General features: G+C 50.0%; 1 protein-coding gene and 1 long non-coding RNA gene across 2 annotated transcripts in view; one reads left to right on the forward strand and one right to left on the reverse strand.

Annotated features, from left to right (window-relative positions):
* Positions 1–230: 230 nt before the first annotated feature.
* On the forward strand, positions 231–22,900 carry LOC116150004 (uncharacterized). The gene is made up of 9 exons (XR_010378582.1): positions 231–3,128; positions 3,296–4,625; positions 6,266–8,982; positions 9,075–9,282; positions 10,141–10,361; positions 12,051–15,664; positions 16,001–16,675; positions 17,165–22,440; positions 22,761–22,900. It is a non-coding gene; the product is annotated as an uncharacterized LOC116150004 (long non-coding RNA).
* The window catches only part of CIT (citron rho-interacting serine/threonine kinase), a 148,041-nt gene continuing 133,304 nt past the window's right edge, over positions 8,344–23,080 (reverse strand). Inside the window, exons 37-48 of the mRNA XM_031442804.2 lie at positions 22,735–22,904; positions 21,395–21,475; positions 21,111–21,246; positions 19,509–19,648; positions 19,053–19,145; positions 17,471–17,579; positions 17,233–17,361; positions 16,664–16,744; positions 15,295–15,373; positions 14,983–15,162; positions 9,681–9,984; positions 8,344–8,792 (exon numbers count right to left, since the gene is read on the reverse strand). Of these exons, the coding sequence (XP_031298664.1) occupies positions 8,769–8,792; positions 9,681–9,984; positions 14,983–15,162; positions 15,295–15,373; positions 16,664–16,744; positions 17,233–17,361; positions 17,471–17,579; positions 19,053–19,145; positions 19,509–19,648; positions 21,111–21,246; positions 21,395–21,475; positions 22,735–22,904 (1,526 nt within the window). The 3' untranslated portion in view covers positions 8,344–8,768. The remainder of the gene's footprint in view (positions 8,793–9,680; positions 9,985–14,982; positions 15,163–15,294; positions 15,374–16,663; positions 16,745–17,232; positions 17,362–17,470; positions 17,580–19,052; positions 19,146–19,508; positions 19,649–21,110; positions 21,247–21,394; positions 21,476–22,734; positions 22,905–23,080) is intronic.

The raw sequence follows: 23,080 nt of genomic DNA on the forward strand, positions 1-23,080 counted from the left end.
TACTCAGTCACAAGGGGGAGCTGAGGAGAGGCAGCAGTGAAGGTCCCTGTCTTGGGCAGGCTGGTGGTGCCCCCAGATCAGAGGTTTTGCTGCTTGTAGCTCATTGACGGGCACCGTGGGGAACCTGGGATCATGGCTCCTGCTTGGAAGACGCCAGGATGTTCTGGAGTCAGCTGTTCTCACCAGCTAAAAGGGCCTCTGTCCCTCTACCAAAGAGATTGAAGGTTAGTGTTCCTTTTCTTCCCAGGCATACCAGAAACATGTAAATAAATCCAGGAGAAAAGCGAACATCCAAGTTCATCTGGTCCACTTGAAGTGGAGAGAGCTTAGACAGCATTCCTAGCTGGGGAGTCCACTGTTTCACTCTGAAAAGCCAAGTGGTGTGAGAACCCTAGATTTAGAGACTGGAGGGATTATTAAGTAGTCTAAGAAAATAATGCAAAAATCTTTGCATGATATGGATAAATAATTGGATAAATTTTTTTTCCTGTTTGGTTTTTTTTTTTAATGAAGTATATTTGATTTCCAGTATTATGTTAGTTTCAGGTGTATGGCATAGTGATCCAGTATTTTTATAGATTATGCTCCATTATAGGTTATTGCAAGATAATAGGTATGATTTTCTGTGCTATAAATTCTTGTTGCTTATCTATTTTATATATAATAGTTTGTATCTGCTGTTAATTCCATACTCTGTATATCTTCCCTCCCCTTTTCTCATTCTCTTTGGTAACCATAAGTTTGTTCTCTGTAAGTCTGTTTCTGTTTCTTATATTCACCCATTTGTCTTATTTTTTAGATTCCACATATAAGTGACACATCGTATCTGTATTTCTTTGACTTAATTCACTAGGCATGATGTTCTCTAGGTCCATGCACATTATGCGGTATTTCAGCCTTTATGACTGAGTAATACGCCAATGTATATGTGTATACCACATCTTAAGCCAGTTGTTTGTTGATGGGCACTTGCATTGCTTCCATGTCTTTACTGTTGTCAGCGCTGCTGTGAACATTGGGGTGCATGTGTCTTTTCAATTTACTGTTTTTGTTTTTCTGTATATATAGCGAGGAGTGGAATTGCTGGATCATACGGTAGTTCTTTCTTCAGAAACTCGACTGTGTTGAGGAACCTCCACACTGTTTGCTGTAGTGGTTACGCCAGTTCACATTCCCACCAACAGTGTACGATGGTCCCCTTTCCACATCTTCTCCAGCATTTGCTGTGTGTTGAGTTTTTGGTGATAGCTGTTCTGACCAGTGTGAGGGATACTTCACTGTGGTTTTGATGTGCATTTCTCTGATAATTAGCAGTGATGAATGTCTTTTCATCTGTCTGTTAGCCATCTGTAGGTGTTTGAAAAAGTGTCTATTCAGTCTTCTGCCCATTTTTGATTGGATTGCTTTCTGATACTGAGTTGTATGAGCTGTTTGTGTATTTTGGATATTAACCCCTCGTTGGTCACATCATTTCTAAATGTTTTCTTGGATTCCTTAGGTTTTCTTTTCGTTTTGTTGATGGTTTATTTTGCTGTGCAAAAGCTATAAAGTTTAATTAGGTCTCATTTGTTTGTTTTTTTTCTTTTGCCTTGAGAGACTGATGTAAGAAAATGCTGCTGTGATTTATGTCAGAGTGTTTCACCTGTGTTCTCTTGTAGGCGTTGAATAGTTTTCGGTCTTACATTGAGGTCTTGAAACCATTTTGAGTTTATTTTTGTGGATAAACTATTTTTGAAATAGAACTGAAAATACACAGCTAAGCTTGAAAGTATAAAAGGGGCGTGTTCAAGCACTAGAACTGGAGAGACTTGTTCCTGTGTCGGCGAGTTGTGAGCAAAGCTCCTAGCCCCATGGTGGAAACTGGGGGGACACTGGTGGGGCTGTTGCCAGTGGATTTAACCATGTCTAGGTTCTTGTCCTGTCCCAGAAAGAATTCAGAGACAAGATGTAGTGGTTAAAAAAAGTAAAGTGAGAATTTATTGAAGGATGGATGGTACACGCAAGGGGAGAGCAGGCAGGCTCAGGTGAGTGGCTGCCTGTGTTTCTCTGGCAGGTTAGTTACATGGGATGTAAAAATGAATGGGTGGAAGGCCTTGGGGTCGTCGTATTCCCTGATTTTCACCCCAGCTCTGCCTTCCCGAAGGGAGGAGGGATTTTTGTCCTTATTTAGTCTGGATTGGAAGTGTCGTGGTGTCCATGCATGATGGGTACTTCTGATCTGCAAGGCTAATTTTATTGAAATGAGGGCATAATAAGCAAAAGGTTACATCTGGACACTGGAAATTCCTGCCTTTTCTCACCTTTCTTTGTTGGTCTCCAGGCCACTCATCACCCCAAAAGGTGTGACCAGTTATCAGCCCAAAGGTTCCTGCTTTTCTTTCTCTGCCCAGGGACGCCTGGTGTTTACATGATGTATGGTTTCCTGCATTTGGCCTGTGCCCCTCCTTTCTGCCCAATTCCTGCCATTTGGTCTGTGTCCCCCTTTCTCTGTTCACGTCTAGCTATCTGCCTGCTCTAACAGGGCCAGGACCCAGCAGTGGGCCTCCAGGGCCAGGGTTTGACACCAACACTGGACAGGAGGCTCCCGGCCTGAGTTGGCCCAGAACAGCACTGCCTTTTCTCTACGACAGAGTAGGGTCTGAGTCAGGGCTTAGAGGTAGCCATCAGCCCCAGGCTGCAGGGGGATACGTCATGTTGGAAAATCTAGCCTGCAGATTGGTTCTACCCACAAAGTTCACAAAAAGCCAAGCTGAAAATCCAGCATAAGAACTAATTTGGAGCCAGTCAACCCAGTGAGAGTCTTCCACAGCCCAGGAGAAGGGGGACTCCCAAGTTGGGCGTAGACAGCTATGGTTGGGGAATGCAGGCAAAACCACAAGACACGAAGGTGTGGGTGTCGGCATTCTCCACAGCTGTTTGTGTGTCTAAGAGACTTCCTTTTTTTTAAAAAGCACCACAAAAGGAAGTCCCTTGTGGTCCAGAAGACTGTTCACAGACCCAGGTGAGGAACTTCATACCCAAGAAGTTATAGGTAACGGAGGTTATTTCATGAACGTGGAACAGGAGAGCCTGCTTTGTCCAAATCAGAGGCAGAGCCACATGCAGAACTGCGGTGTCCCGTGACCCAGGTACTGCGTTCTCTATTATGGGTGAAGACTGGTTACGTGGTTAAAGCTTAACTCAAATTGCTTTTGAATGAAGATAGATTTTCCCCTCCAGAAATGTATGTACAAATGAATATAAACGGAGCCAAAAGTAAGGTCTTCAAATACTAACATTTAAAATGGTATTGCAGGGTAAATAGAATCATGTATCACCGTATTGAAACCAAAGATCCAAGGACCCGGGCAAGGTCTTTTCTTTGCCTCCGCTTCCGCTTAAGGGTGTAAGTCGTCGCTACAAGACCAGAGCGGAGCCTGACTTCATGGTGGAGTTGGTCACTCCTGCACCATCCCCTCTCCCAGAGTATGGACGCTGGACTGAGATTAGGGATGTTGATTGAGATCGGTTGGTTGCTGACTAGCTGTGTGACCTTGGACAAATCACGTGATCTCAGCCTGATTTCCTCCCCTGAAGAATGGAAGGGGTTGGTCTAGCACTGGATGAACCCTAGGGCTCTGTTCATTTCCCAGCTGGAGCCTCAAAGCCTTCACAGCATGAGAGGGATGTGGCCACAGACAGGAGGTCAAGGGGCCAGAAAAGGAAGCGGTGCCAGCCCCTCAAGCTCAGTTAGGAAACCTCCAAGATGCCAAGGGCCAAGATTGACCCAGGACATCTAAGTGATACCATGTATGACCAAGGTCAGAGACTAACGCATTTTAGGGAAAAGCAAAATTTCATTTTATTTAACTCAGTTACTTCTAGATGAGCACGACCTCATTTCTGAGCATGAATGCAGTTCTCCTGATACGTGACCCTCCACCATGTATACAGATGGTTGGAGTGAATTGATGAAGACCCAAGTCTGCGGACCCTGCACCCTCCACCCAGCTCTTAGCACCTCACTTGATCGGCAGGTTAGTGGAGGAAAGAAGCTAGAGCCTTCTCTGGAAGGCCAGTTAGAATTGCCTTCAGGAGAAGACAGCAGGCTGTGAACACACAAGTCATGCCAGCTAACTGCAGAAACACCCACAAGGGCCCTCCTAAGGTCGTCGCTGCTGTGAGTCAGACCCTTGGAGAACCAGCGCCCCGTCCCTGGACTGGCCGCTGGGCTCAGCGCTCACAATTACCTCATCATTTCTGGTCCTGAAGACAACTGACGGGCCTGTGCCAGCGCGAGGACGCCAGCCCTTACAGCTGCCTCCTCTTCCCACCTGGAGTAAATTCACCCACTCACCTGGAAAACTGAACAGCCAGTGAGAGCGAGAGACAGCTGCGGTTGTGTGTACCCTGGGTCAACTTGATTTTCCTTTTTTTGTGGTTCTCTACAAAGGACAGTGTGAGTTGTGTTTAGCAATAAAGTCGTTTCCCAAGTTCTTCCCTCTACCTTTAACAACCCCTCCAGGGCAAACAGCAGTTCCATTAATGATTGGCAGATTTGAGAAAGCCGAGCCATCAGTGCGGTTCCAGATTTCCATTGCTGCGCCCTCCCAGCATCAGAAGACAAACCTTCAACATTTAATGAGGCAAGTGATGAAACGTTTTCTCATGTAAACTCTGTGCCTGGGGGGAGGCATATAGCTCGGTGGTAGAGCGCATGCTTATCATGCACGAGGTCCGTGTTCAGTCCCCAGTATCTCCACTTTAAAAAAAAAAATGCCTAGAGTCACAGTCTTGATGCTTTAGATGTCATAAGCAGTACTTAAACTGCCAAGACACACACGTGCCTAGCACAGGCCAAGCTGTCCCAGCCTCAGCACTGTTGGCATTGGGGCCTGATCACTCTTCGTGGAAGTTGGGGGTGGGGGCTGCCCTGTGCGCATTTAGCAGTATCTCTGGCCTCTACCCACTGGGTGCCAGTAGTATCCCAATTGTGACAACCCAAAATGTCCCTAGACATTGTCAAGTGTCCTTGAGGGAAAGGAGGAAAGTCACCCCGTAGTTCAGAACCACTAGAACAGGCCAGTGTAACTTGTATTATGAGACAAAAGCTTAGCTGGTCTCACCCCTGTGGGCCTCGCGTTATCGCTTTGGACTTAAATCTGCATGAATGTTTTCTAAAGCAAGTCACATTCAGGAGGCCCAGTCCTGAGGACAGACTGGCTGGTCAGGCCTGTTAGCAAATCATCTCCTTTTGGCCTGAGTCTCCAGATCCTAAAGTTTCATGGGTATGAAATTTGCTTTGTAATCAGCCTCTTTAGTCTCGTGAAAGTTGAGTTGTAAGAGCAGAAAATAAGACGTCTAATTTTGTGCTTAAGAAACAGCAATAGCAGCATGGAAGTTTGGGCCCCAGTTTTTGGTGTGGTGGAGTACCATGTTGGTGGTTTTTCTAAGATCCTTCCATAGGGTCCAGAGAACCTTTCTGGCACATTCCTTTGGGAAGCAAACCATGTTTACTTATGGTTTTTAAGTACCACGTGGCTGCTGGGAATCCTCAGGACAAGAACTCAGATGGCCGTTTGATGTTTAATGGACTTCTTCTAATTTTATAAGGAAGGGAAGTTTCCAACATTTTACTTGTTCATCTTCCAAACTATTTTCATTCTTAAAGTTGGCAGATTTTTATCCCCAACAGTAAAATGGAGGGGGGAACAGGACAGAATGGCAGCTATGATTCCTGTCACGGGCCATGTCAGCCACAACCCTGCAAGTCAGACTGACCGTGGTCAGATTGGAAAATAAAAATTGAAGACCAAAAGCAACAGGAACCATGAGAAAAATCACCATTTGTCCAAACTGGTGTTTATCTGGCTCAAGCAAAGTTTATACCAACAAACTAAAACATCTTAGAACAATTTACCTTGCAAACTGTAAAAGTTCATCTTGTTAAAAAGAGAAGTATTTACATTTTAAATTACTTTGCTCTGAACGCCTGCCTCCATAGAAATCGACATCATTAAATACCCATGGCCTTATCATAATGGACGAGAGGAATTTAAAGGTGACCTGTTTTTGGTTTTTTTTTTGATTAGCTGAATTATAGGGCAGCTGGGTAATTCACTCTCCAGTAATCCTTTCAAAACGGCCTGACTGCTTAAGGAGTTTTCCAGGTCTGCAGTCTTATGCTGTAACCTTAATACCCAGTTCACTGCTCATTGGAAGTGATGATCCAACTTTACAACGTTGCACTTTTGGAAGAGAATTTCACTGCTGTCTTTGATTCCAGGAGAACAGCATGCTGTAACTACTGTGTGGCTCTCCACCCCCACCCCAGAAAGAGCCTCCCCGAAAAGAAGTTCAGTCCCATGCTGCTGACAGTAGCGATACTTTGGTTTTTTTGTGAACTTAAAAAGAAGAGGTCACTGGACTCAAGCAACAAACATTTGAGATCATTGCTTTATTTTACTATTTGTTCAACAACAAAGTTCATTCCTCTCAAGGTGGATCTTGAATTGTTCCTTGTGTTCTTTTCCTCGTTCTGAATAAAAAAGATAATGAAGAAAAAGCCTGTACTTCTGAAGACCTAGAATCTTGATTATGCTAATAAGCTTTTGACTACAATTTCGTGTTACGATGTTTCCTGCTGGCATCTTGGTGGTCAGACGGAGCTCCCCACCCTCCAGTGAAGATGGCTGTCCACAGCTACCACCATTGAAACCAAAAGTAAGTGTTGAAAAATGCACCTTTTACAATAAAAAAGTAGAAACCAATTCAATTTCCTTTTTTTTTACGAATATAAAGTCTCTTGTAAATATGTACAGTCTTTGAGCTAGTTCTATAGCAGGAAGCGTTTCACAAATGAGACACACGATATACACCGTAAGGGTTGAGGAGCCCATTTCTCATGGAGATCCTAAATGAAATGCCAAGACTGAAAGACCAGTGTTCAGTGACCTTTCCAAATACTCGTGGACCAAGAGACACAAAACTTCAGCAAACATTCAGTCGGATCTGCCCCGGGGAAGGAGGGGCTGCAGTGTGACCGCCAAAGACGAAGCAACGCGTAAAACGACAGCATGACGTTGGCCAAGGCGCAACATGGAGGGAGAGTCGTGGGCATTTCACACGAGAAAGCACTTAGGTTAAGAGACGAGCAGGAGGGAGCCGGGACTCGGGCCAGGTTGCAGTCTGGAAGAGGGAGCTGAACTGTGGACACGTGAGTTGAAACGTGGTCACGTTCACCTGCTGTGGTAGGAAGAGGTCTACCTTTCCGCCTACCTAGGATGGGCCTGGGTTGTTCGAGGCGTGGAGAATCCCAAAGGAGCAAGAGAGGCCTTGTGGGAGATTAAAGGCAGAAGTAAGGCCGCTAGTTAGCTTGCCAACTGCAAAGCCTCTAATTGGCTCTTTACCACTCGCCAGGAACCTCGTGCTGACAGGGTGGGCCGCGCTGCACCTGCGGAGGGCGGCCGGACCCCGGCAGAGGTGAGAGTCGGGCTGTGGCTTCCTTCTCCAATTTCCTGGTCTTAGGCTATCCCTAGGGAGAGGCTCGTTTGGGAAGTCACAGTTTTTGTGGGGTAGAACCTTGCTGGATTGTGTGTGAACACAGTCGGCAGGGAAGCGTGGAAGTGTGAGGTGGTGGTTTGCTGAAATCCTTCTCTGGTCGTAAGGCTTGAGCGTTTGGTTTTGTGTATGTGTTCAGTGCTACAGACTGCAGCTTGTGGTGGCCAATGAGTTGGCAAGTCGTCAGAGGGTCTCAGTTCGGCGGGAGCTAGGGGATGGGGCTAGCGTGTTGGCAGAGCAACCCAAGGCGGGCAGCCAGGTCGGGGGGCAGCACATGCAGCAAGCCGCCATGCAGAGCTCCCGGGTGGGCCTCTCCCTCCCTGGGGAGGGGGTGGAGAGCAGCGCGCCCTCACAGCAGGAGCCCGGTGCCCCCTGGTCACCTCCTGGACCCAGAGACCCACCGGAGCTGGGCTCAGGGCAAGTCTAGTGCATGCTTTCCTGGCGAAAGCTACGTGGAAAGCGGGGACAGCAGGCTGGGGGATGACACTGAGGGGCGGGGAGGGAAAGCTCCTCGAGGTCCCTTGGCCCCAAGTCACCGCCTCTGAGCCAAGGCCCGATCACCTCCATACATTCTCAGCTGGTGGGAGGGGAAGTCTTCAAGGCCCTAAAAGGCAATGAGAACGGTAAACATTTGGCTAAGGTGTCACCCTGGGTAAAACAGGGCCATCTGTGAGGATGAACTGGAGCAAGGATGAGCCGACGTGAGTGCGGGAGGTCAGCCAACCAGTGGGGGCTCTTCTACGACACATTTTAGCAGCAAAGACCTGATGGTGTGATCTCGCTAAAAATGACTACAACAGGAAATACAGTGCTATTCAAATCTATTAAGAATTCTGTCATCTTAAAAAAAGAAAGAAAAACAGAAAAACAAAAAACCAACCCTAGGATCTTAAAGTAGCTATTAAGTAGGATTCTAACCACAGTGTAGTTAGCCCCCGGTTGGTTTCCTTTGATGAACTGGTACAGGCTGGAGCTAGGTACAAAAGTTTATGAATGCTTTGAAAGAGTAACAAAGTGCACAGAGGATGGCTGCAGGGAGGTGCCAGCAGCCCCTCAGAGCCTCGGCCCCTGCCCTCCTGGAGGCCAGCTGTCGCTGCCAAGGTGGGTCTGGGTCCAGCTGCCCCGTGGGCTGGCCGAGCAGGTGGGTGCTGGGTCCCCTTCAGCAGAGTTCCATAGTGTGTTTGGTGTTTTCCTGCAGATTAAGATGAGTTGGTTTTTCTGGCTGAGATTTATACCGAAGACTGGTCCCAGACCTAGGAGCAAAATGAGGAGCAGGTTTAGCCATCAGAGGCCAGAACTCACTGTGCTCGCTACACAAACAGGAAGGCTGCAGCCCCTGCTGTCCCCTGCAGCAGTTTCCGGTGAATGCTCTGCGGGGCGGCACCGGCTCGCACAGCGAACCCTCAGAGTTTGCAAAACTCATTGACAAGTCCCCAAGGCTGTGTAAGTACTTCTATTATGCACACACACAAGCCATTTCATGGGTAAATCAGTAAGGAAAAAACATTTAAAACGGCTTTTTCTCCTCTCTTTAGTGGCAGGGGTGCCAGCAGGGAACTACAGATGGCACGTAGAGGGTGCAATCCAGAAAACCAGCCCCTGGTGACAGGAAGGTGGCTCTGCTGTCCAGAGGGGTCCCCTGGAACTGGCTGGCTGGCCGAGGTGGCACCAAGCCCACAGGCAAATCCCTGAGCCTTCAGCACATCTGCCGTCTCCTCAGTGGCTAACCTAAAAATTACACAGGTAATAAATGCACATGATTTAAACATTGCAAAAGGTTCAGAGTTCTGGAAGGCAACCACTGTCACCAGCTTCTGTGTGGCCCGCCAGAGAAACCCCTGCTGTACTGGTGTAATTGTCTGAAAACAGGGAGACAGAATGCTTTGAATAGCACGTGGCCGTCTGGGTTGAAGAAGGGCGGATACACGTCTGTACGTGCTGGTGTGCACAGACCGTCTCTCAAAACAGAACACTGGTTGCCTGCGGGGACAGGAACGATAGCCCCTTGGGTAGCTGTTATGTTTACACTTGGCGGTACACACACTAGCTGTCTGCTTACGGAGGCAGCCTCTTTTGAAGTACATCTTTACTGCCCGGTAGCAGAGCCGCCTGCAGCCCACCGCGGCCCGGACGGTGCTCACCTTGTTGACCTGGGACAGGGGGGTCCGCACGGCCCCCACCGGCAGCCGGCCCCTGCTGCTGTCCTCAAACAGCCTCCCGGGGGAGCGCTCCCTCCGCGTGCTGAGCATCCGGCCCGGGGACTTCTCCCGCTCCAGGGGGCGGCCGGGGGACTTGTCCCTGCGCAGCTCCGTCCGCCCCTCGCGGTAGCGGTGGGGTGTGCTTGGCTCTCGCGGGTGGCTGGGGCCTTCGGGAGGCGCCGGGCTGGAGGCCACGCGCTTCGTGATGTGCTCGTTGTAGGTGGGCGGGCCTCGCTTGTTGGGGCTGCTGGCAAGAGGAGAGGGTGGGGGAGCTGAGGAGTCACCACCCCGAAGGGGCGTCTTCCTTCTTCACTAGCCGCCCCCCCCCGAGCCCCAGTCTCACTGCTGCTGAGATAAAGATCTCACCTGGGGTTCAAGCGCTGCGTCTGTTTTACCTTGACAGGACAGGGACAGGAGGCCGAGAGGGCAGCGAAAGGACATCAGGCTCCCCGGTCAGGACGCAGGCTGTGTACTGAGCACCTGCAGCCTGTCGGGCCCTGTGCTAAACTCTCCAAGGACCCTAACTCATTAAATCACCCTCACAGCTCCACAAGCCAGGGAGAAGCACCACCCTGCCTGCGCAGACAGGAAGATGGAAACATAGAGGCTGGGAGTGCAGTACAGGTGGGTCTGACGTCCTACCCCCACACTGTATCCCACTGACCGAGTAGTGTTTTCCAGAGCATAGAGGGCACAGAAGCAAGGCTTCACGGGGCAGGTGCGTGTTAAGCTGCTAAAAGGCCCTCAGTGCGAGGGAGCAGTTTTGAGAAAGCCTGTACTCAGCACTGTCAGCTGCCCTGTGTCTGGTCACTTCTCACTCCAGGTGGCTTCCCAGCATGAGAGGTGTAGCAGTCAGGCCCGATACAATCAGGATACTAAGCAGGGCAGAGAAAATGTTCCTGCCCTGAAGGCTGGTGGTTATTAACCAGTAAAAAACAATGGGGCCTTTTTGTATGACCGGTCCAGCCCTCCACCCAGCCCTGGAGATTTCAAGTGAAGATTTCACCTCTCTGAAAAAGCAGGATCCAGAAATACAGACAGAACAGAAACACCGCGCCTTAGAGTCATTTCCTTCCCACACCAGAGGAGTAGGAAAAGGACCTGGACACTTGCTACCTGAGCATAATTAGCGCTGGAAAAAGATAACTTAAAATGGGAACATTTCACAGACAATATTACTTAAAATTACTTAAAGACGTTTTGATTGATTGGGGCTTTATCTTGGAAAAATAAAAGTAGAAATCAGGAAAATAATTTTATCCTAGATATTTTAAAAATCTAAATTACAATTGCAATTACATGCTTATTCTAAGACTGAACCAAGGATGAATCACAAACTGGTTGGTTGTGTTCTAATTTTCACAGCAAAGTTGTATGCTAATCTGTGTGGTGACATCCTTTACCATCAACATTGGATTTTTTGCAGTAAAATCACAAAGTTATTTCTTAAAAGGTATCTGAGAAGGTTATTGGTTTTCCACAAGGCCTTTTGTAATCCTTGATATTTAAATCCTTCCCTTTGGAAGGGACCAAACTTGTTACTTTTCCCTTCAATTATTGGTCTATCTGTACAGAACCTCTTTTGTCTGTGCCCATAAATGGAAAGCAACTAAGCAAAGACGCTGACCCAGTGGGGCAAAGGAAACTCGAGGGCAAGCCTCAGGGCCAAATCCAGTGCCACAGGGACACGGCCATGCCCATCTGGTTATGCACTGCGGCTGCTTTTGCAATCCCACAACAAAGTTGAGCCGTTGAGACAGAGATCATATGGTCAGCAAACCTGAAAATATTTCCTATCTGGACCTTTCCACAGTTTGCCAGTTCCTTCTCTACAGTAAAACAGACTGGTGAGCAGAGCAGAAGTGTTTCAGGGGTCGGTCCCTTGTGATTAGCTTCCTGTCATTCTCTTGCTGCCCCACGCAGCTCCAAATGTGGGAAGTCCAACAACTGCTCAGAAAGCCAGAACTTTCCTGTGTTGTGTGTGCAGCAGTGAAATTTGAGATAAACTTTGATTTCAAGATGTTGAAATCTGAGTTATATTTACCTCTAGTCATGTGGCTTTGTGATGATATGGAAAACAAAAAGATAAATTTCAAGTAGGAGAATTCATTAAGCCTATTTGTTGTGGAAGAGAAATTATAAAAATGTGTCCAGAGGGGCCCTTCATAAAGCAAGTGAGAGGGGTGCTCACTGCCCAGCAGCAGAAAGATGGCGGCTTAGATTCATGGGAAGAAGGGCCCAGCGGGGCAGTCTTCCATCTCCATATCCATTACCAACCACTGATATCCCACGTCAATTTTATGTTTCTTGCAGAGTTACACTCCCTGCTCCACTAAACAGACCAGGGCAATGCGGCCTGCAGTGAAATCACATTTGACCAAGCTGGCCTTCTCTGTTCTGGACCTGCCCCACACAGTCAGCAGCAGAAAGGCTATTTCACAAGCTGAGAGATGGCTGAAGGCTAAATGTTGTTTCCATGCCCGTCTGGGGAATCAGCAGTATTTCTGCCCCTTGTTCACAGGACCTGGAACCATTTTTCAACCACAGAATAAGTAAGTGCTTACAGAGACACCATCTCATCTCAAAAGGAAGGTGCCATCTCATTTGTGAGGCAATGGAGGAAAAAACCCGAATGGCAGTACTTTGGTTTGCTCTTGGCATCACTTGTCTAGCTGTTCTTTAAGTAGCCTCCATTTTCAGGGGAGGACTGAGCAGTCACTCCTGAGGCAAAAGGGCAAGCCGAAGAGGTGCAGCTGGTTATTGGGCACTTCTGGTTTTCCAACAAGTTCCTGGGATTAAAATCACACTGACAGAACATTTCAGACTAACACTTAGATTTCAGCCAAAAAAAAAAAGACTATTCATTAGGACATAGTATTATAAAAGAGAGCCATCAATTTAATATCCTAAGGTGTAAGCATTTTGTAACATTAGAGGTGGTTTCTCCACCAACCTGAGTCCCTTGAGAATAAAAACAGTGTCGTCTTCATCTGTGTCTCCCTGCACTGTCTGGCACACGGTCGGAGACCCACATCGTTCTTTATAGGGCGGACATGTCAGGTTTTCAAACCAGTCCACAGAATTAAATACTCCCCTAGGTTAAAAAAGCTCGTCTCCTTTGTGGACCAAGATCTTCTAATTACACATCTCAAACCTACACATCGAACTGGGGCTGGCTCGTAGCCCTGTGTGGCAAGAAACGCCAGTCCCACTTCCACGTACTGCTGGCGGGATTACAAAAGGGTACAGCCTCCAGGGAGGAAAACTCATTGGGTGCCGCCCAGCGACTCCTCTTCTAGGAATCCACCCTCCAGATAGATGCCTAAGCGTGCAAAATGACACGTACAGAGTCATTTACTACAGCAGCAGGCTGGAAACAACCCAAACATCCACTGATAAAGGAGCAGTTAAATAAATTAACGTGCAGGAATGCTACGCAGGCTTAAAAAAAAAATGAAACACTTCGAATACTGACGCGGAGCAATTGCCAAGATACAAAAGATACAGAAGAGTATGCACAGTGCATTATCGACCTGTATTAAAAAGAAGGAAACGAGCACTTCCAGAATGGCAGAGTAAGGCCCCCAGAAAACCTGCTCCTCCATAAAAGCAACAAGAACTCTGGCAACATTGTCAAAATCAGCTTTTCAGAACTCAGGCAATTGACCAAAGTCTTGCAACAATTCAAAGAGTGCTTATGCAAGAAAAACAGCTGAATTTCAAAACAACAAGCTTTGTGGTATTTCAGCCTGACCTGTTCCCACCCTTCTCTGCCCAGATCTGCAGTAGTTTTGAAAGCAGCAGCCTCACACACACAGTAGCTGTGAGAACCAGCAGCCACTGGGGGGAGCCCATCAGGACTGGGCTCTCCAGAGAGCCTCATCCCCGGAAAACTGGCCCTATGTGACCTATCTGGCTCCCCCCTGGAAAAAGACCATCCTCAGGGTTGGTTTTTATTTGACCTGATTCAGGTCTTGCGCAAGAGAAATGCCCTATGTCTAGACATTTATCCAGAAACAATCAGCAGTAATTCCTTAACCCAGCAAATGCCTGAGGCAGTGAGACCAGTTGGGGAAAGCAGGAGGCTGGCTGAAACACTCAAAATCTGGGAATAAGATAGATGCCTATGCGGGGTTTTGAAATACTCCTAGGGAACCGTGGGGCCCCACACTCAGGTGAGGCTGTACACAAGCCCAGGAAAAACATGCGAAAGCTCCAGCCTCTCAGCAGTGGCTGACCTGGGGTGTTGAAGGTGAGCCCCGAAACACACGCACACAGCCGCTCAGCAAAGGGTGGGAGACTGACTTCAGTGCCTTGAGGACGTCTCTGTCCAGTCATTTAGCTGACCACTACCCTAACCAAAGAGAAACTTCAATGGCTACACAAACGAAGGACACAGACGGGCTTTACAGAATTAGTCTGGGAGAGCCACTAAACAAACAGCAGCAAACCTGGGGGGATCCGATTACCAGAGTTGCCATGTTCTGTTATTTGAAATACTCAGTTTTCATGTATAGCACAGGGAAGTATATACAAGATCTTGTGGTAGCTCACAGCAAAAAAAAAATGTGACAGTGAATATATGTATGTTCATATATAACTGAAAATTGTGCTGTACACTGGAATTTGACATAACATTGTAAAATTGTTATATGGACTATAACTCTAAAAAAATGTTAAAAAATATTCAGTTTTTAGCAGAAAAATTACAAGACACTCAAAGTAAAATGTGGGCAGTAGTCAGGGCCTCATTTCTTCGGGGACAGCCTCTCTGGCCCCAGGTCTAGGCTGGGGTCCTTCGAGCTCCCACGGTGCCTTAAACTACCCCAGCCCGAGCCTGCCTCCTGGCTCTAGGCTGTGCTGTAATCACCCGATTGCACGTCTCCCCTCCAGGCCCTCAGGGAGGGGGCTGCATCTGGCTTACTCACTCTGCCTCCCTCAGCAAGCCCCACTAGCACGGCAATCTGCTAAGGCAACAAATGCATAATTCACGCGCCATTCCAAACACGCCACTGAAAATAACCCCAGAGAAAGGCCAGACATTGCCTTCCGCCTTCTACAAGAGGGCATTAAAAAATTCTCCTGCTGCTTATAAAGGGCTGTGTCATTTCAGTGCTGTACATCTCAAAGAAATGAGTGGTTTGTGCTTTAAGATTGGGAAACTAAACTAGTTTAGCAAGATCTCCTTCTGCTTTGCAGAAAAGCACTTTGTTCCCTGTAATGAGGAAAAGCAAGGGTGCGGTACCTGCGGGAGTTGGACGGGCCCCGGTGGTGGTCAGTGCCAGACTCCTTCACGAGGTTTCCTTTGCAGCAAATGATCCTTAATTTATCCTGGTATGAGGATGCCAGGTATATCGCCCCCGAGGAAATTGCGGGGCCCAGGTAGCGTGGGTTGGGGATTTCCAAATACGCTCGGGCGGGGGTCCTGCAAAGTTCCGGATGAGTGTGTGCAGGGCTGGTTACCGCCATCGTGACGCAGGGTAGGGAGATACGCCGCCCGGCCCCAGCACCCAACCCCAGCTGCTGAACTTCTCAAAGCCTGCAGGACATCACTTACCCCAGAGAGGAGCGTGCCTGGATCTCAATTACTTCCAGTGAGTTGAAGTGGGTCACAAACAGATAGGGTTCTCTGTAGGCTGCATGGCCACCAGGGAGCAAGAGCGTGGGGCAAGGAAGGGTTAAAAGACAGAAAATCAAAACCTGGCTGCGAGCAACCTTGGACCCAGCAATCCCACCTGAGGAATTTATCCTACACGTGGAACCACGTGCCAGCAGAATGAGGCATGTTCAAGTCTGTTCACTGCCATGTTGCTGGAGCAACGTCATGGGGGACGAGCTGTGCTGCTCACAGTCCACCCGTGGAATGTGCCCGGCTGGAAAAACGCATGAAGGGGCCCTCCGTGCACTGACGGGGGAGAAAACCCAAGGTGTGTAGTTTAAGCCCATGAAGCAGCGTTCAGAAGACTGTGAGGTGTGCTACCACACCGATTTTTTAAAAAAGGGAGGGGAATGAGAATATACTTTTTAATGTGCCTGTATTTGCTTAAAGCACTGGACAGGTGAGAAACTCATAGAAGTTTCTTCCCTTGGGGGGTGGGGGTGGGGATGGAGGATTTGGGAGGTGGGTTGACATGGGGGAGACTTACTTGTAGACCTTTTTAAACTGTTTAATTGGATACATTTTCAAAAAGTTTAATTAAGAAAGACTAGGTTCATAGATAATTAAATATTTCCGGTCTTACTACTCTATTTCTATATCACAGTGTCACTGAGACCCTAGGATAAAACAGGAGCTGGTTTTGGTCTTAAAGGGACGAGATCATCACTGTCGTCCCTTGCGGTAAACTGGTACTCCGGTGTCCGTCGTGCCTCCCAGTCCCCATGCCCCCGTGGACTCTCCTTGCACTGAATCTGGCCTTCAACCCACAGAATGTGGTGGAACCCAGAAGGCCTGCCAGCTTCCACTTGCACACTCTTAGAAGCAGCCCACGGGGAGAGGAACTGAGGCCCCCAGCCCCCGCTGGGCTCCCACCGGACCGTCAGCTCCAACCACCCGCCACGCTGTGAAGCCAGCGCCCTTGCTGACACCGCATGAACCAGAACTGTCCAGTCAAGTCACAGAATCTTGGGCAATGGTACATAGTTGTGTGAAGTCACTAGGTTTTGAAACTTGTGAAGAAGCAACAGGCAAAACAGCCTTGAAGGGTCTCTCAGACCAATACTTCAAGAGGCTGGGGGATTCAGCTTCTATGGTTCTGCCTCAAGCCTCAGAATCTCTGCCGTGAATGCTTACTCGGGTGACGCTACACGTGGCGGCAGTGGACTCCCCAAGCACAGTGCTTAAGCCAAAAGGAATTCCACCTGCAGCTCTTTCCCAGGACCCTAACTCTTGGCAGCAAAGAGCCCCCACACCCTGCCTCACCTACCGAAGGCCAAAGGTAAGCGACTCCACTTGAGATCATCTGTGCGGCTACGTCTTCCATAAGAATCCACGAACACCCCGAATTCTGCAAGGAGGCACAGCCGGGGCATCAGCCCAGCCAGAGGCGGGGGGGACCAGCGACACACACTTTGATGGAGGAATATGGAACTGAGCCCAGGGGACCAGATTTCACTGGATCAGGAAAACCTCAGGACCTTTGCTGAGCCACATCTCTTGGGGATTAATGAAAGAGGGCTTGTGTGAAAAGGGGGAGATAGGAAACGAAGGGGGAGACAACAGGAAGAAGAATCAGGGATGGGGAGAAACAGACCCGGAGATCTGAGTTGGGGGAAGAAGGAAAGAGAGGAGAAGGAGAGGGGGAGGAGCGAGGGACAGAGAAGGAAAGAACTGGCTGCTCTTCGGAGACTAGGACAGGGCTGGGCCAGGCTCGTGCCTGTGGGGGTGCCCAGTGGTGCTGGACCGGCATTCTCTGTTCTCTTGGCAGGACCAGCCCTGTGCCTGGGGCCCTGGCCACACCCGCCCCGTCCGCAGCTGGCGGCATCCCCGACTCACCGTGGAAGCAGAGCAGGTACTCCTCCCGCTGCCCTGCGCCATTCACCTGCATGATGGACACGGGGAAACTGTTGGAAGAGGAGGCAAACACAGCAGGTGCCAAGGAGTGGTCGTTCTTATCCAGGAATTCTGTAAAGGCAGGCGAGAGGCGGGGCCTCAGGAACGAGGGGCCCCGAGGAGCCCGCGGGGGCCACAGGGCTTGGCAGTGGTGGGGGTTTGGGGGAGCCCGGGGCCCTACCCTCCAGCGTGTACTGCTTCATGTCAATTTCGTAGAATTTATTGGTTCCGATGAGGATGCTGTAATTGGTGAAGTGGATGCAGCTGCAGGGCTCCGAGGTCTCAATCTCCTGAGACAGCGGGCAGAGAGGAGGCTGTGAGCACGGACCTGGGTGGCCACTCTTCCCCGCTGTCCTGGTGCCACCACAGGCATCTGACCAAGCCCTGCAGGCGTCGCCTCCAGGTTGTTCACGTCCTCACATCAAGCACGTGAAGTCTCCACACCCCTCGTGGGGAGGACCCGTCATCCCTTTGCTACCTCTGGGTTCTATGCACTCTCAGACTAAGAAGGTCAAATTTGCAGCCAAAAAAAAGGTCAGAAACACCATTTAAATGAAAAGGTAACATTCAAAGAAACCTTTAAAAATAAAATGCTCTAATCAGAGGGAAAAGCTGGGGAAATACACCAACAGCGGTGGTCAGAGGGAGTGGTGTCAGTTTCCTTCCTTTTGAAAACGTCTCAGTTTCTATTTTGAACCTGTATTACCTACAGGATTATTAGCATCATTACTGAATTATCTGTCTGAATTATCTGCTTCCTCATTACTTCCATTTGTTTTCAGGCCAGTCGTAAGAGCTTCAAAAACCTAGGCATATCTATTCAATATGATGGCCAGGATTATTACGAAGCAATGGTTTCTGAGAAATTTCCCAAAGCTAATAGCTCAGACTCTAATCAGCACTGTCATCACCACGGAGTATGTACTGATTCCCTGCTAAGCATGAGAAGGCTAGCGCAACAGGGAAAATTGGGGGAAATCAAAGCTCAGTTTTGGTGTCAGCTGTCTAGCCTGGGATCTCGGCTAGCCTCAACCATCTCACCTGACAGCTGCGGGGCATGGGCCCTGCTCTTCAGAACTGTTGTGAGAAGTGCTTGTAAAACAGGCCGCTTGTCTCTGGGAGCGGTAGGTGCTCAATGAAAACACAAACAAAGCAGCCTGCCCCGGAGGAAGGTTCTCTAACAGGGAACGACCCCTGTATGTTCACTCTCCTTTTCTGACACTGATCACGAAAGCATCTGAAATAAACTGGGCTGATGGTGGGCAGAACGTTCTCAGTCTGGAGACAGGAGACGGCCTTCTCCCGAAGGGAGGCTCATGTAACGATCGAAGGGAAAGCTCGTCCCCACCACAGTCGTCACCGTCACAGCCCGCTCAGCCCCGAGGAGAGCTGGCTCCCACTAGCACTGGCTTTTCTAAAGATTATTAATAGAAACTTCTATAGTCTGAGAAAGAGTCTGGTTAAGTGCCACCAGGGGCTGCTGGCTTCTCAGAGAGACCTTCCTTTTTTCTGCTGATTCAAAAGAAGTGTCTCCTCCCTCAGTCAGCTTCCCTTCTCTCTGAACAAAAGGTTGAACTCACTGGGCTGGCCAGGGAGAAGGGAAGCGGGAGGGAAGCCAGTGACAGGCAGCTCCAGAGCCCCCCGGGAAGCAGGGAGCGCTCTCCAGGAGGTCCCCGGGCTGCAGGACTCCGGGCACGGGCCAGGCGCCCCACAGCTCCCCTCTAGCCCTCCGGGCGAGCCGGCCAGACCCGGCCGGGACTTACCTTCCGAATGCAGTACTTGCTCAGGTTCTCGTTGTAGCGAAGAACAACAACTTTGCTGGGCGTGGCCGCACAGATGCAGAGCCCGCCCTCGATCTGCAGCGCCATTCGGGGGCGGAGGGGGAGAAAGACAGAAAACCATCAGCAGAGCGCACACAGACTCTGTGGCAGAGCTAGGGAGCGGACACCAGTGTGGAGCAGGGTCTTGGGCGGGGCATGGGGGACGCTGGGGACCGGATGCTGCTCTGTGGGGAGGGGCTGCCCAGCGCTCTGTCAGATGTTGAGCAGTGACCCTGGGCTTCACCCATCAGGTGCCAGTGGTGCCTAAAGGAAGCAGCAGAAATCTGACCCGGTTTGAGGACATAAGAGTTTTCAAGGTCAAATCAGTCAGCCCTGTGGGAAGAGGGGCAGGGACAATCTCAAGAACATTCGCCAGCCGAGGCCCGGAGGAGAGCTTACCTTGCCAGCAGCAAACAGGTGGCAGCCCTTGACAGCTTCAAAGACGCTGGGCGTGATGTCTGGCTGGGCGGGCAGGTGAGACTGTGCGAGGGACTGTTTCACTTTCTTCACCTCCACGAGACACAGGGCCCGCTCCTCCCCTGAGGGCAGAGGGCACAGCGCCTCCGTCAGGGTGAGGCCGTGAAGCAGAGACAAGGGATGACAGTTCTAGGTCTATCCTGGACTAAAAGCCTCGCGCGGTCAGGCAGATGGACTGATGTCCACAAGTTCCCATAAACAATGTTCTAGATCTAAAAGGAAAACACCTGGCCTCGTGGCCATGATTCTGGCGAGGGAAAAAAGTTCTGCAGACATGAAATCAGAGAACAGGGACCGTACTTTCAAACATGCTCCCCCACCAAAGTCAAGAAAAAATGTGTTTGGGGACAGTGAGGGGACGTTTTATAAAACATTAGGAGTGGACTATTCCAGTATGTCAGTGTCATAGGAGACAAAGAAAGGCTGAGGATTGTTCCAGGTTTGAGGAGACGACAGAGACATGAGTGAATGCAGGGCACTGTCCTGGGAAAAAAAACTCTAAAGGGCAGTATTGGAACCACAGGTAAAAGCCAACTGTGGGCTACATCAGAAAAGTATTATAGCAACAATTCCCTGAATTAAAACACTGTACCCTGTGAAAGTGTTCTGTATGATACTACCATGGTAGACACGTGTCATTGTACATTTGTCCAAACCCACAGAAGGTACAAGACCAAGCCTGGACCTGAATGTAAACTGCGCACGTGTCAATGTCGGTCCATCGACTGTAACAGATGCCCCGCTCTGGTGGGGATGCTGGTGGTGGGGGAGGCTGTGTGTGTGCAGGGGCCAAAGTATGTGGGGGACCTCTGGACCTTCTGCTCAGTTCCTGAACACGCTATCTCAGCCCCTGGATCCAGCCAGCCATGCCTGAAGTGAGACGTAACTGGGTGTTTTGAACATGGAGCCAAAGAATCGGTGTTTTCCCCTTAAAAAAAAAAAATAATCACCACTAAAGAGAGAAGAAAAAACTCTTTGCCATGGTTCTGTGAGAGAATGGCTTTGTTCTTTGGTGATATGCAGAAGAATCTGGAGTCAGAGCTGCAATTGACTCTCAGATGGTTCAAAATAAGAGAGAAAATGAGTGTGTGAGTGTGTGTGTGTGGGAAGGGAGAAAGGGGGAAAAAATGTGGCAGAGTGTTGACAAGTGGTGCGTGTAGACGGAGCATCTCCGAGATTGGGGAGAAAGGAGGCACACAGCGGGGCAGGCAGGCAGGAGGTCATGGCTCACGCCGTACTGATGCCACAAGGACCAAGGGCTTGACGTTAGTGAGGCTCCGAGGCCCGCTGCCCTTCACTTGGCAGGATGCTGAGCTGTTCCCCGGGGGTGTCGGACTGCGCTACGCAGACACGCAGGGAACCGCATCAGAGAGTAAGCCACAGGCCCAGGCACCTACAGGGACACAGAGCTAAGAACCACTGTCCCCAGGAGGGCCTGCCTTTGTGTGTGACAAGCATGACATGTGGCTTTTGAACCACCTCCCTCACAAGTGAAGAAAAAGTGCCGTGTCCTCGGCCTCCCACCTGCTATCATGAGGAGCTTCTCCAGGTCCTTGATGATATAAATTTGGAAGACTGCTCCAATTCCCGGGACGTGGGTGAGGGAGTTTTTCAGGACATTCAGTGCGTAGAGCCCTTCCTCGGTGCCCACCAGCACCACCTGCCGGGGCAGAAGTCCAAAGGCCGAACATGAATGCAAGCCTGTCCCCGTCACGGCCCCAACAGGAAGAGCCACACAGCCTTTTCACTGGGGACCGCGTGTGCCTGGTGCCAGACCCCAGCTGACCGTGCCCCTAAAGCATCATCACCTGGTCGCTGAAGGGCAGCGTGCAGTTCATGTCTAGACGGTCATCGCCTTCCAGTTTCAGCAGGGAGTTCCCAAGCAATTTCTTTTCGTGTGTGAAAGGAAAAACGAGAGAGAGGAAAAGACGACACGGTCAGACTGAACTATTCAAGACCAGACCATCCAGAGACAAGCAAGAACGGACGGAAGTTCAATGCCAGGAAGAAAGGCAAGTTACTCCTGAAAACACTCAGGAGCACACATCTGCGCTTGGCTTGCCACACATTTTGACCTGAGCCCGAGAGGCAAGACGAAAATGCTATCAGAACCTCTGGGTGGCTGTTAGCGTCGGAGTTAAAACGTGCTTTGGCTGCAGGAGTAAACGGGTGCAGAAGGCGGAGAGAGAGATTCTGGGACAGGAGACTAGCTGAAGTGATGTCGCCTGCAAAGGGTTAACAAGCCACAAGGAAGGTTCGGTCCCCGCCAAGCTGCAGCATGAGTGCAAAGCCCAGTGTCTGCAGCCAACCCGCAAGCCTCTGAGTCTCTTTACCTGAACCCACGTGAGTGGAAGCTCGTAGGAAATACGGTCTCGGCCCTATTGTACACACACTGATTTCAGTACAAGGCTCCCGCGTGTAACAGTGAGACAGGTCATCAAAACAGGTCTACCCCATGAGCACGGCTCTAGCAGGAGGCTCGTGGTTGAGGATTTTCTGATTGCGAACACTTACACTGTTTATAAGGAGCTAAGTGTTTGGAAAGAGCTGTTGGGTCTTTGGTGGGGGAAATGCCAGTGAGTGATGAGTGCTGTTTGTATTCTGGAATGTTCCAGGAGGAGTGATGCCAATCAAGGCACACCCACGTCACTAATGTCTGAAGTTGAAAAGTAGGATTTCAAGCCTGCCTACGGCAGAGCAGATCACGCAGAAGCAACTGAGGAAGTTATGAAAAGCCTTCCTGGAGGAGACGGGGCTGTCAGCAGCCTCCCGTGCTACCTCATGGCCAACGTGCGTGTAACTCAAGCCTTCAAACCAAATAAACCCATTGGAGTAAACGAGAGAGGATTTCCTTGTAAGTACATTTGCTGCTGTGTAGCCATAAGCAAGATCTGTCGTGCCCTGAGAGTTGGACGAAGATGCTAACACCCGCCCCCACCTCAGATTCTAGAAGGCTGTTGGGGGAGGACCTGGGAGGCCAGGCAAGCCACCCTCGAGCCTGGATCTCGGGCGGCACAGAATCCCGGTCAGGACAGTCCCAAGGCCATCGTCCCTAGAGGGAGCCCGAGGGGCATCATGGCAGCCAACAGGACTCCCCCCAAGTCAGCCCCCTTAGCACACACGTTCCAGCCCCCCTTTTCATACTCACAGCATCGGCTTCTGCCTTTTCCCTAGACACTCTCCCACCTGCGACAACTGATTCTAAGGCGGTGACCCAGCGTTGTTTGTCAGGGAAGCTGGGAGCCAGCAAGTACAGGGTTCTCCCGGGCCAGCAGGTGGTGTGCGGGTGAGACTCCATCTTCAGTACGTATGGGACATCTAGGACATTAGACAGAGCACGGCGCTGGGGGTGGAGTTTGCGCTCCAGCCGGGAGGGAGGGAGGGAGAAGGGAGGGATGGCCAAACCACACGAGGCCCAGTTCCTGCTCGGGAGGTGGGGCCGGGGAGCCCCCTCCTGCCCTTGCTGACCGATCCGACCCGGCCCGCCCTGCCCT

Source organism: Camelus dromedarius, chromosome 31 (genome assembly GCF_036321535.1).
Source record: "Camelus dromedarius isolate mCamDro1 chromosome 31, mCamDro1.pat, whole genome shotgun sequence".
Lineage (NCBI taxonomy): Eukaryota > Metazoa > Chordata > Mammalia > Artiodactyla > Camelidae > Camelus > Camelus dromedarius.